This window comes from Myotis brandtii, unplaced genomic scaffold (genome assembly GCF_000412655.1).
Source record: "Myotis brandtii unplaced genomic scaffold, ASM41265v1 scaffold225, whole genome shotgun sequence".
Taxonomy (NCBI): domain Eukaryota; kingdom Metazoa; phylum Chordata; class Mammalia; order Chiroptera; family Vespertilionidae; genus Myotis; species Myotis brandtii.
This window is the reverse complement of record NW_005358435.1, coordinates 3081810-3095328: the sequence shown is the minus strand read 5'-3', so window position 1 is coordinate 3095328 and position 13519 is coordinate 3081810. Positions and strand designations below refer to the sequence as shown.

The following is a 13519-nucleotide window of genomic DNA, read 5'->3' as shown; positions in this document are numbered from 1 at the left end:
AAGGTCACCAGGCCTGCACAAAAAAATATTCCTTCTTCAAACACCAGCCATGCTTTTGTTGGGAAAAGCAGCTGTGCTTTTGTTGGGAAACACTGTAAAAATCCAATGCCCCACGTCAATGAACTTTTCACTGCAATGTCTACCCAATAAGCTGTAAAATGTGCTGCCATTGCCAGGTGTTCCTTCTGCCTACAGTACCCTGGCCCCCACCTGAGCTACCCCCCTTTAAGACTGTTCAAGCATTACCTAGTCAAACACCTCCCAGTTCAAATATTATACCGGGCAGAAGGCTAATCTACAGCATTCTGTCCTATATTAAATCACATTGTCTGGGTCTCGTGAACTTTACTCGCTGATGGAGCCAGGACTAACCCTTGCTGCTAATCAAACTTAAAACTATTCTAAGAACATAACTAAGGAAACGGATCTCTTCCGAATGCCATGCTTGACAATACCAAGCATAAGCAAACCCACTTGTAGAGCTGTTTTCAGGAAGAAAGGCCTTTATTGTCCTCTGACAACTGTCACGCCACCTCCTGGTTTAAGGAGATTCTAGGAGCCCTTGTCACTAGACCATCCTGTCACTAGGAGACCATGGGCCTTTCTGCCATTTTTCCTCCCAAATCTTCCCAGGAAATTCAATTTGGTTGGAATAAGCAATTTGTGTAATTTAACATTGAAATGAGAACCATGGCCCAGGAAGAAAGAATAAACAATATGACGCTGCCCGACCGGTGTGGCTCAGTTGTTGAGGGTCATCCCTTGAACGGTTCGATGGTTCGATTCCAGGTCAGGGCCCATGCCTGGAAAGTGGGCTCAATTCCCAGTAGGGGGCAGCCGATTGATGATTCTCTCATCATTGATGTTTCTCTCTCTCTCCCTCTCTCTTCTCAGAAATCAATAAAACATGTTTAAAACAAAACGAAACAACAAAAAAAATCACGTTGTTATCACTTGTGTCTGAAGACCACACTGTGGTGACATCTCCCCATCAGGTGGCACCCTTGAAGGTACCCTCCGATGGTTCCCTTCTGAGGCACCTGTGCCCTTTCCTCATTGCATGCTGCACAAATAACTGTTTCTTTGTAAACAGCGACATCTAGTGGTCCTTGGAAAAATAAAATTAGAAGATGTGATTTAAACCCCTGAAAACATTGTCTAAATCAAGCATGTCAAACTTGCGGCCCACAACAAATATTTTTGCAGCCCAGCCAATATAACGCTATGTAAGAAACGTTTTAATAAAAAATTCGTAACTTAATTTTTACAATATCCTGTTATACATAATTATTAATAACGAACTACAACATTTGCTGATTACTATAATCATGTTGCATTCATTTCCCTTATGTACCTTACTCGCAGGCGCACCATTTCTCTCCACTAATACTAGCAGCGAATATTTTAGCAGCCGACTGCCACATCATTAGTCTTGGACTGACTTATTTGGTGTGCTCAATTTGGAGAACAAGAAAAATAGAGGTTTATTTGCGTTACACTTATTAATTTGTGCAGTTATTCAGTGCCTGGTAAGTTAATGTTCAAGAAAAAATATTAATTTTTATTAAAATGTTCTATTATTTTATATTAATGATTATTCATTTATTTCAGCCCTTTGTATTCAACATGTCTCTATCAAAATAAACCTATGTTTCTATGAAAACGGAAGCTTTTGTTTTTTTTGCGGTCCACATAAACTTTTTAAAAAAATATATTTCAAGGACTTGTATGCATGCATATAAGCATAACCAATGGACACAAGCCACTGGGGGGTAGGGGAAGCCGGGGGAATGTCAAGGGGGTGAGGGGGAAGGAGACATATGTAATACTCTTTGTAATACTTTAAGCAATAAAAAAAATAAAAATAAAAAAATATATTTCAGAGAGGAAGGAAGAGGGAGAGATGGAAACATCGATGAGAATCATTGATCAGTTGCCTCCTGCACGCCCCCTACTGGGGACCAAGCCCTCAACCCAGGCATGTGCCCTCGGCCGAAATCGAACCCAGGACCCTTCAGTCCTCAGGCCTACGCTCTATCCACTGAGCCAAACCAACCAGGACAGCTCACATAAATTTAAACCTTGTTTATTTAGCCCGTGTTAGCCTTTGAGTTTGACATACTTGGTCTAAATCAGCGGTTCTCAACCTGTGGGTCGCGACCCCTTTGGGGGTCATACGACCCTTTCACAGGGGTCGCCTAAGACCATCGGAAAACACATATATAATTACATATTATTTTTGTGATTGATCACTATGCTTTAAGTATGTTCAATTTGTAACAATGAAACTGGGGGTCACCACAACATGAGGAACTGTATTAAAGGGTTGCGGCATTAGGAAGGTTGAGAACCACTGGTCTAAATACTGGCCTGTCCCTAATAAAACAAAACTGGAACATTTTAAGATTCAGAAGGTATTGATAATATACCCATAGAAACCCTTCACATCCACTTAACAGAGACTATATATTATAACGAAACCAAAACTCAAATCTGGATTTCCACCCACCCTCAACCTGTTCCACCATCTGGCAGTTAGTTAAAGCAAAAACTTAGCAGCCATCCATGATTCCCTTTTCCGGTACCCCCTACCTTCTCATCATCAAAAAATCTCACATCCACCCACTTTCCTCCACCACGGTACCTCATCTGAAGCTTCCAAGTCTGATTTTTCTTTAGCTCCCTACAATCTGCTCCCCATACAGCAACCTCACTGACCTTTTAAATCCAGAAACTGTATTTTCAGACTTAGCCTTTCTACTGGCTTCCTAGTTACCTGAGAAGAAAACCAAAGTTTCTGAATGGGACCCTGTGCACCCTTGCCTTCCTCTCCTTTTATTTTCTGCCTCCCCATCCAGGCCCTCTGGCCTCCTTACTCATCAAACGTGCCAAGTTCTCTCTATCTGGAGCCCTTATACCAGTCCCTCCTCTGCATCTGCAGCTCCCAGGCTCAAGTGAACTTTCCTCTCATAAGTCCTACTGACCGCCCGCTCTGAAGACTCACACCCAGTCTGGTATCAAACCTCCCTCATCAAACAGAACAAGGAGGGCAGGACCCCAACAGAATTAGTATTCAAATGTTCATTGACTGAATGAATGTTGCCCTTCATATTAATGTAAAATGAGCAGCTTGTTGCCATTAAGGAGTTTCCTCAGAGGAAAAAAAACCCCACTCAGTAAACATAACAAGTAGGAAGCAAACAGGGACATGATTTCCACACAGATTTATGAAAACTATAAAAGGTCTATCCTAGCACAGTCTCTATCAGCAACTACACACTAAGTATCTATAGTTGTCTACATGGATCCCAAATCTATCCCTATGTGTATCCTGCATTCATGCTCAATGGTTTTGTCTGTCATAAAACTCAAAGACAGAATTTCTTACATTAAAAAAGTCCTTGGGGGTATGGGCACAAGGTAATTGCCAAAGTCACAAAGTCTTTTAAAATATTTGATACCACATTTTGGAGGCTCTGATGCACTAATATATTAATCTACTGGTATATTTTGTGGCTTATCAGTATTGATAAAATTTCACTGATATCTATTAACAATAATATAAAAATGGTTAAAAAGGTGGGCAGTTTATTAATAGGATTCTGATTATTACACAAATTAAATCTTAATATTACTTTTGACACTATGAAGTCTCATTTTAAAACATCCATGCTATGACTAATTTCTTAGAAAGAAAAAAAGAAACACTGAATTCTGACCACTGATGTTCAACTGGAAATTTCATTGGAACACAGTATACTAGCAAAATGGCTCAAGTCAGGTAAACATAGAGACCCCTGAAGGGTCATTAAAAAGCCCAAAGTGCCAGAACCGGTTTTGCTCAGTGGATAGAGCGTCGGGCTGTGGACTCAGGGGTTCCAGGTTCGATTCCGGTCAAGGGCATGTACCTTGGTTGCGGGCACATCCCCAGTGGGGGTCGTGCAGGAGGCAGCTGATCGATGTTTCTCTCTCGTCTATGTTTCTGGCTCTCTATCCCTCTCCCTTCCTCTCTGAAGAAAATCAATAAAACATATTTTTTTAAAAAATAAAAATAAAAAGCCCAAAGTAAGATTTTTTTAATAAAAAACAGGGTCCTATAATTTGGATATGAGTTAGAAAATTAATCTTGTGTTTGTGCCCTATCCAGGGGACTCCCCAGATTCTGAACTTGAGCTAGACGAAGAGGAAGCCATGAGGTGCTATCTGGTCAGTCTTAAGTGGATTCTATATCCTTGGTTCTCCCTCTACCTAGAACCTCTTATTTTATTGTCCCCTCTTTTAGATCAATTTTCCTTTGATTTGGATATATTGAGGTTTGTTGAGAAGGATTTTGGAGAGTAGATTAACAAAGTTCCAAGAGTGAAATTACAGTGTGTTATGTGTGTGTGGGGAAAATGCATCTTATTTTTTCTCTACATAGGGTACAACGCTGTGAAATTCAGTCTTCAACTGATGGCCCTGCAGTTCTCCTAAAACATAGATCTTTGTTTCTTTCTTTAACAAAGTTTAAACTAGTGTTAATAAATTAAAGAGAGAAACTGCTTGTCTGTCCACTTCAGCTTTGTTTTAAGCCCATTTCATATTGTTGTCTGTGTTGTAATTCATACTTTTGATACCATTTCTGATGTGTAAAATTGGTTGTCTTGCAAATATCTTATAAAGACTTCAATAATAAATAAATTACTGTGGCTGTTAGAAAACAAACAAACAAACCCAACAGGGTTCTGGTTTTCTTCTTTTGTGTGTGAGTGCTCAGGGACCTTCTAAAAAGGTTCCATGGAAAAAAGGAAATGTGCCTGATGGAGAATCGTTAGAATATTCTGTCTCTGTATGGTACACAGTTCTTAAGATTCATTATTTGATCATGAAACAACACATCCCACGTTGTTGATGTGGCTTGAGCTTCATGGAACAATTTGGCAGTGCCTATCAAAATGTGAACCAGGCATGCTCAGACCAGCAAGAGCATTTCTAGGAATTTCCTACAGGCAGACTCATACTTGTGCACAAAAATGTGAAGCACTGTCTGCAACAGTAAAAACAACTGTAAATAATCTCAATGTCTACATGACTAACTATGGCATATTCATATAATCGGATACTTTGTAGCCTCTTCAAAGGCTGAGGCAGTGCACGCACACATGCACACGGCCAAGGCAGAGCTGGTGGTATAGCCAGCAAGTTGCAGAGTATGTACCACCTATAAAAACAAACAGATGCCTCCCTCCAACTCTGGGTGTATTTATGTGCACACAGGCTATTTCTCCATTAGGCACAACAGGTCCAGAGCCTAGAGATTACAAGCTTTTCTTTAGAGAAATTCTATAAAATATTTGACCAGTACCCCTCAACATTAACAAGGGCAAGAAAAACCTGAAATTGTCACAGTCTCAAGGAGCCTGGGATATGACGACAAAATATAATATAGTATCTTGAGTAGAATTCTGAAACGGAAAATAGACATAAGATAAAGACTAAGCATACCTGAATAAATTATGACTTTAGTTAATAATAATAATGTATCAATATTTGTTCACTGGTTCTTACAAATGTACCACATTAGAAAACTAATATAAGATACTAACAATAAGGGAAACAGGAGGGAGGTGTATGGGAACCTTCTGTACTACTTTTGCAACTTTTCTGTAAGACTATTATAAATTAAAATTTATTTGAAAAGTGTATGATATGAGTAAAGGGAAACGGTATTGACTTAAAAATATGCAAAGAAAATTATAAAATCTAAATTAACATATAATAAAATGGTGATACTAGGCCATCTAAACATTATCCGCTTCTCAATTCAAAACTTATATAGTTATTTGTGGCAGTAAGGGGTAAACCAGGAGAAAAGACACAGCACTAGGATTTTAACAGAGAATTTAATATAGGGAATTAGCTACATCAGTGTCACTGGACTGAAAAAAAACTTTAAAAAGGGAACATGAGCTAATACAGGGCAATAACTGCAGGGAGCAGGTGGTGATCCTTAAGGTTGGGGGAACAAAGGGAACAGGCTGCAGTTGATCAGACCGAGAGGCTCAGAGTGGTCTCTGGAGCTGAACAAAGAACTCTGAGGAGGGGGTGCTGTGAGGCTGGTGCTGGGGGTGTCCCCCAAAACTGAGGCTGGAACCCATAGGCGATGCCTGAATGAAGGGCTATTACCAGAGTGGCAGAGACAGAACAGTCCCTTCTCCCTGCCTTTCAGGCCCTCTCCTATGTCCTGAACAGAGAAAGCCAACAGGAAGCAGCTGACAAAGGAAAGATGTAGTTTGTAGTATCCAAAGCAGAGCAGGGAGAGGTGGGCTTGGAGCTTACTAACCAGCACCTGCACACGCCCTCTACACAGTGACAAGACACCATTTCCGTTGTACACAAACTCGCTCTGTCCACCAGTCGGAGTATCCTTCTGAGTGAGCCACAGGACCCATCTAGAGGCCATAGTAATTACTCATTTCTCTCTTCAATCCTAGTGCTACAGGAATATTCTACAACCTGAAGACTAAACTGTCAAGTTAACCACACAATACTAATACAGTACAAAGGAGAAGAGACATTTGCCCCTTCCCACTTACTTTGTGTTTTTGTCAGTGTCACCCCAGCACGAGCCCCTCCTCTTGGCAGCAAGAGCTGCTTCTGGCCTCTAGCGCGCTCCTAACCAGCCCCTCTGGCCTTCTCCAGTGCTGGGTTCTGATGGCCTAGCCTCCTCCCCTGCCCGCCCAGCCCCAGAGAGTGGCTAATGTTTTCTATAGTGTTACCTTTGTGTTGCCTTTTTGCTTTTTTTCAGTCCAGTATCTATTTGATCAACTTCCTATATTAAATTATCTTTGTTGAAATATCTAGTATGGTTTCTCTTTTCCTGACTGACACAGAATTAAGGGGAACAAAATGAACTTCTTACTCCATACTGTTTTGTTTTTTAAAAATTTGAGAATATATTCATACATCAGATATGTAACTTGAAGCTATTAAAAAAGAGACAGGTCAATATGCACTGATGTGGAATGACATCCATCATTTGTTAAGTTAAAAAAAAAAGTTGCAAAACGTTACACAGAGCAAGGTCTCAGTTGTATTAAAAAAGATATGTAGCCCTAGCCTGTTTGGCTCAATGGATAGAGGATCGGCCTGCGAACTGAAAGGTCCCGGGTTTGATTCCGGTCAAGGGCACATGCTCGGGTTGTGGGCTTGATTCCCCAGTAGGGGGTGTGCAGGAGGCAGCCTATCAATGATTCTCATCATTGATGTTTCTATCTCTCTCTCCCTCTCCATTCCTCTCTGAAATAAAAATATATTTATTTATTTTTAAAAAAATATATTTTATTGATTTTTTACAGAGAGGAAGGGAGAGAGATAGAGAGTTAGAAACATCGATGAGAGAGAAACATTGATCAGCTGCCTCCTGCACATCTCCTACTGGGGATGTGCCCGCAACCCAGGTACATGCCCTTGACCGGAATCGAACCCGGGACCTTTCAGTCCGCAGGCAGACGCTCTATCCACTGAGCCAAACCGGTTTCGGCATGAAATAAAAATATATTTAAAAAAAATAAAAATAAATAAAAAGGATATGTATTTGGGCACTCTCTCTCTCCAGGGAGCACAACCTATGCCATTCTCTTCCCTTTTCCTTCCTCCACAGGCGCGTATCCCCTAACCTCTAAGGGACCTCATGAGACTTGCAACCAGAGCAATGGGCAGTGGCAGCTCGTCCCAGGCTAACCCCCTAAACCTGTCTCTAAGGTCCCTTATCATCTGACTTTCCAGTGAGCCAAAGCAAACCCCGCCTAGGCTCTCCTGTTCCTCCTTCTATGGCCTTCCTTTTTTCACTCTCCTATATATATTTTTGCTACAGTCAATAAATTCTTGCTTGCTTTTCTACATTTTGTCTCTTGATTGAAATCTTTCCCTTAAGACAAAAAAAGAAAGGCTATGTATTTGTGTACCCACAAAAACAACCAGTTGTTGTCACAACTGGGGGAGGGAGGTGCTGCTGGCATATGGTGCACAGAGACCATGTTGAACACCCCACAATGTACAGCCCAGCTCCACAACAACAAAGAATGATCCAGTCCAGTGCGTCACTGCTGAGGCCGAGAAGCCCTGCTCTGTAACCTGGCTACTGCTAGCACCTCTGTGGTCAGAACTGCACATCTAATGCTGTGAACAGTTAGACATTTGGCTGAATTTTACAAGGGGCACTTGGGTGGATTTAGGTTTGGAGAACTTGCTTTCCTTTTTTTTTTTTTTAAAAAAAGCATTCAAATAGCTAACATATAAATAAAGCATACTCAGAGCACAAAAAGATACCAGTATATGGTAAAAAGTAAGTCTCCTTTCCACCCTGGCTCCAGCCAGCCAGATCCCTTTGAAGAAGGCAAACCCCTGTCACCAATGTCTTTTATGTGCTTTGTAAGTACTGAAGCACACAAGAGCACAAGTACTGATGTAAGACCTGTTCCTCTCCCTCCAGGGCCCCCATCCCATGTGGCAGCACATTCTATATACAGCTTTGCACCTCACTTTTTTTCTTTTACTTTTATTAGTATTTATTTTATGCTGAATTTACTCCGGGACCATAATTTTTTGTTTCTTCAGCTTCTTCTGGGATGTCTTTTTCTTCTGTGCAACCTCCTCTTCTGGTTTACAAACAACATGCTCTTTTTTAGTGAGGATCATCTCAATGTGGCAGGGAGAGCTCATGTATGGGTTAACCCACCCATGAGCTCTGTAAATTCTACGCTGCATCTTGGGAGCTTTTTTCACCTGGATGTGCTCAATGACTAAAGAATCTACATCTAAACCCTGAAGTTCAGCATTGCTGTCTGCATTTTTAAGCATGTGGAGCAAAAATTCAGCACTCTTTTGGGCCACCAACCCTGCGTTGAGCCCCACTGTTCTGCCTGGGAACACCAAACCCACTCCACCATTTTAACGACGGAATGGCACACATTGCAGCTGTAAAGTGACATCCCTCAGATATTTGGTGGCTTTTCAAATATGCATACCCTTGATGGTCTGGGCAGTCTCATGAGTGTTCTTAAAGTGAACACGAAGATTTGAGCCTCTTGATTTGCAAGATTTTGTGGTGTTTTCTGGGTCAAGTGACTAGAAAACAATTTTCAAAGGTCACCTCTGGCCACTTTGGGGAAGAGGAAGAGCGGTGCACCTCACTTTTTCACTTAAATATCATAGGGATTGTCCCATTTGCAGCACATAAATTTGTTTCATTCATTTGAACAGCTAAACAGCACATAATATGGTCAATTGAAAGACCCTGAGGCAGATTACAATATTTTGCTACTATTGAAAATGCTGCATGAAATAACTTTATACATAGGCTTTTGGGCAATACATTCAAGATAAACTGAGTTAATTCCCAGCAGAATTGCTGGATTATATGGCATACATTTTAAAAAAAATTTTTTTTTAAATCCTCACCCGAGGATATTTTTTTTATTGATTTTTAGAGAGAGTGGAAGCAAGGGGGAGAGACACAGAGAGAAAAACATCAATGTGAGAGAGAAACATCAATTAGTTCCCTCCCTCGCCCAACCATGGCCAGGAATCGAGCCTGCAACCGAGGTACGTGCCCTTGACCGGAGTCAAACCTGCAACCTTTCAGTCCATGGGCCAACACTCTTAACCATGAGCCAAACCGGCTAGGGCTACATCTTTTAAATTTTAATGGATTTTCTTTTTAATAATACAATAATAAAAATTTAATAGGGAAATGAGTTACTCAAGTGCTCTATTAGATGCTTTAATAACTACATATACCTTGTATTCTAATCTTAAAACATACTGGTCACAGGAGCCACGCAGAAGCAAATAGTTCCTTTTATGACTTTGCTTTTAACCTTGCAAAGTCAGGGCAACAAAATGATAGGAGTAAAAAGACAGACAATAACTGAGGATGTAGAGAAATTGAAACTCTGTTGCGTTACTGGTGGAAATGTAAAATGGTGCAGTCACTTTGAAAAACAGTTTGGGCAGTTCTTTAACATGTTAAACACAGAATTACCATATTAACCAACAATTCCATCCTAGGTATAAAGAGAATCAAAAATATTAGTCCACACAAAAACCTGTGCACAAATGTTCATAGCAGCATTTTTCATGATTGGAAAAATACAACTATCCATCAACTAATTAATGGATAAACAAATATGGTATATCCATATAATGGAATATTATTCAGTCATAAAAATTTACATGCTATTACATGGATGAACCTTGAAAACATTACAGTAAGTAAAAGTCAGTCATAAAAGACCACATATTATATAATTCCATTTATATGAAATGTCTACAACAAATAAATTCATAGAGATTGAAAGTAAATTAGCGATTGTCAAGGGTGAGGAGTGGGGGACAGAATGGGAGTGACTGCCAACAGGGATGGGGTTTATTTCTGGGATAATTAAAATGTTTTGAAATTAGTGATAGTTGCACAGTTCTAAGTATAATAAAAAAAACCACTGAACTGGTTTTTTATATTTTAAAGGTGTATTCTATGGTAAGTGAATTCTATATGTAAATTATATCTCAATAAAGCTGTTATTTTTTAAAAAGGATGTATGGAAAGTATCTTGCATACTGAAATTATTTCATGAAAAGGTAGCCCCTTTTGAAAGAGATAAACTAAAGCTCAAGGTGATCTAAAGTGCTTTAGGTATAATAGAGTATTTTCAACAGAACTTAGTGGTTCATTTTATTTGTTCATTTGTTTAAGTGTATAATTCAGTGGTATTTAGTGTATTCACAGTGTTGTGCACTTGGGTTCACTATTAGGTTGTTAGAACCTGAAAACCGATCTGTTGATTAACAAATCTACTGAACAACTAGCCCATTCTTAGTCATTTCCAGGTGTTCTGGAGATTAAGGAGTAACAGTTCTCATCCTCAAGAAATCTAAACCACTCTTAGAAAGAGATGAAATGTAGTGAAGGGAGCCATCACCATACAATGGACTTTCAGAGGCAGCAAGAAAAATGATCTCCATGAAGAAATGAGTTTTCTAGATCAGGTTTTCCCCAGTATTTAACAGGTCCAGAAAATCCTGGTTTTCATAGATTTAAAAAAAGATCAAGAAATGAGTAAAAACAGATTTTTTTAAAAAAACCTCCAAAACAAAACGATAGTTACCAAAATGACTCAGGAAGTTACATTAAGTGGCAAAGTCAGCCATTTGCCATGAGTGTGTGACAGCCTAAGATCAACATTAAATTGTCCTAACACTTTATGAGCAGGACACTTTCTTTTCAGTTGGGGCCACATCCCAGGTGACTTTCTATCACCTGCAGAGCCTTACACCCAGAGAAAAGAATGAACATAATCATCCTTAAGCACAAGCAGACACAGGAAAGGCCCAGCTGCATTCAGGCAGAATCTTCTACTGCTTGTCTACATTATGGTAATCTATTTCTTCACTCCTACATCACATTACTACTTAAACTGGATAATACTATAATGGGAACAGAGGAAAACTCAAACTATAAACAGGAGGGACACAATGTAGGAGAGTGGTTAAGAGCACAGGCTCTGAAGTTAGACCTGTTTTGGGAATTATCAGCGATGTGACTTTGGGCAAATAACATCTGTGAATCTGTTTCTTCATCTGTAAAACAGAATGCAACTACACAACAGTAGCATCTAACAACAGGTTCTTATGAGAATTAAATGACATTTCTGCGGAGCTTACTATGTGTCATTAAAAAAAAGGTTAGCTGATTTTATGAAGACTGGGAACTCTCACAAATCACAAAGCTCTAAAAGAGAGGTCATTTTCCACCGTCTTCTTCTTTGCAAAGAAGAAGAGTGCCTGGAATAGATCAGAGTGGACCAGGCAGGCAATAACCTTTTGTTGAGTGGCCCCAAAATTAGGATACAGATGCATATTAGAACTGGGAAACAATGAATAAAAACCACAACTGTGAAGGCTTTCCAAGGTTCATCTGGACACTGTCTTCAGGTATGTTGGCTACATCTGGAGCCTTTTATGATAAACCCGAGTTTGTTCTAAACTACATCTGAGGGTACAATTACCTCAAACCTCACTGTCTACATTGTCATGTAAATTCACACTATGAGTCTAAACAGGTTTTTGCTTACCATTTAGAGGGATTAAACAGCATCTGAGGAGGTTCAAATATATAAACTGAAACTGGTCAAAAAAGAATAGCCACATTTCAGAAAATATACCATTGGTGAGCTTTTTCCGTGATAAGGTAATATTTTTTAAAAGGAGGCACAGTGAATTTAAGACATTGACATTTATAGCCGTAGCTCGACGCTTACTCTTGGAGGCCCAATTATCATCCCTGTCCATCTTGTAAGTGTCATGTCTTCGTCATCTTCTAGACCCCAGCTAACTGTGCCATCTCCTACTCCTTTCTGGCTTTCTTCGAGTTCTTCCAACAGTCGAAAATTGCGAGGGACTTTTACTCCTAAAATAAATGGAAAGAAATTCAAGATACTAGCAACTCCAGGGGAACTTGTATACCTAGAGTTAGTTGCTCATTATCACTACCTGGGAATGAAGATGCTAACATGCAAATAATGTTGAAAGTTGTTGCACCTCAAATTTGCTGCTTTCCAATCTATTTGTAATTGACCAGCACAACCAGAAGGAAGGGGCTTACGGTTTTGTTACAGGTGAAGTGACAACTGAACCAGGAAAGACATACTCAAAACTAGAAAGACACCCCACCCCATTTCCGTGTCTTTGACGAACTTCATAAAGGGATTACATGTGGAAATGCTGATTCATTTGGGTCCATTAATTAGATGAAAACCATCAATATCAATTGCTAACAAAAGTGCCTTGAAGACAAGAAGCGATTTCTTTTGTTTTGATCTTATTACACATTTCTGTGTTCATTTGTTAGAATGACTCTCAAACTCCTTAGGAGGAAGAGTTGTCCTGACTGCATCAAATAACAACAATGTCCTCTTGATCACTAAGAGTCAATCAAAGGCACCAAGGATAACATTTTCAATTATTTAAGCCATACTTTCTCTCTTAAAAGAGAAGCTAAAAGAGGGTAGTCAGTTATCTGATATACTTGTTTCGTTTCTAAAAACCCAAAGCCTGACAAGGAAGTACACACCTCACAGGTTCCAGCCACTACTCCCGAGTTCAGACTGAGGCTTGAGCCGTTCCTGGGTGTCTTCCAAAACAGAGCCTAGGTACTGGGGCCAGAGAGGGATGAGGCTGTAGGAGGGCACAGAGCAACTCTCTTAGGGTTGCTCTCCCAACCAGTCCTGACTCTCTCTCCTTCCTCCCACCTCTTTCCCTGGAATTTGGACTATTCCTCTGGATAAAACTCAGGATCCAGGCAAGTCACAAGCTTTCTTTGCCTTAAATGCTGAGCCCCCCAACTGGCTAGACTCTCGGAGACAAGTAGCTCAACATAGGACTGTGAACAAAGACCTACTAAAGGGACTCAAGACGGTGGAAGATGTTCCCGGTAGATCTCAGTATTTCCCAAAGTGTGAGATGCATGCTACTATTCAAT

General features: G+C 40.0%; 1 protein-coding gene and 1 pseudogene across 3 annotated transcripts in view; both read right to left on the bottom strand.

Annotated features, from left to right (window-relative positions):
• Positions 1 to 13208, bottom strand: part of UBE2V1 (ubiquitin-conjugating enzyme E2 variant 1) — a 17010-nt gene extending 3802 nt beyond the window's left edge. Inside the window, exons 1-3 of one of the 3 annotated variants that reach the window (XM_014539685.1) lie at positions 13112 to 13208; positions 12300 to 12448; positions 955 to 1108 (exon numbers count right to left, since the gene is read on the bottom strand). In XM_014539685.1, the coding sequence (XP_014395171.1) occupies positions 955 to 984 (30 nt within the window). In that variant the 5' untranslated portion in view covers positions 985 to 1108; positions 12300 to 12448; positions 13112 to 13208. Of the gene's footprint in view, positions 1 to 954; positions 1109 to 12113; positions 12166 to 12299; positions 12449 to 13111 lie in introns of all 3 variants that reach the window. The other 2 variants (XM_014539686.1, XM_005866194.2) reach the window with 2 other exon arrangements.
• On the bottom strand, positions 7694 to 9441 carry LOC106726098 (annotated as a pseudogene).
• Positions 13209 to 13519: the final 311 nt, after the last annotated feature.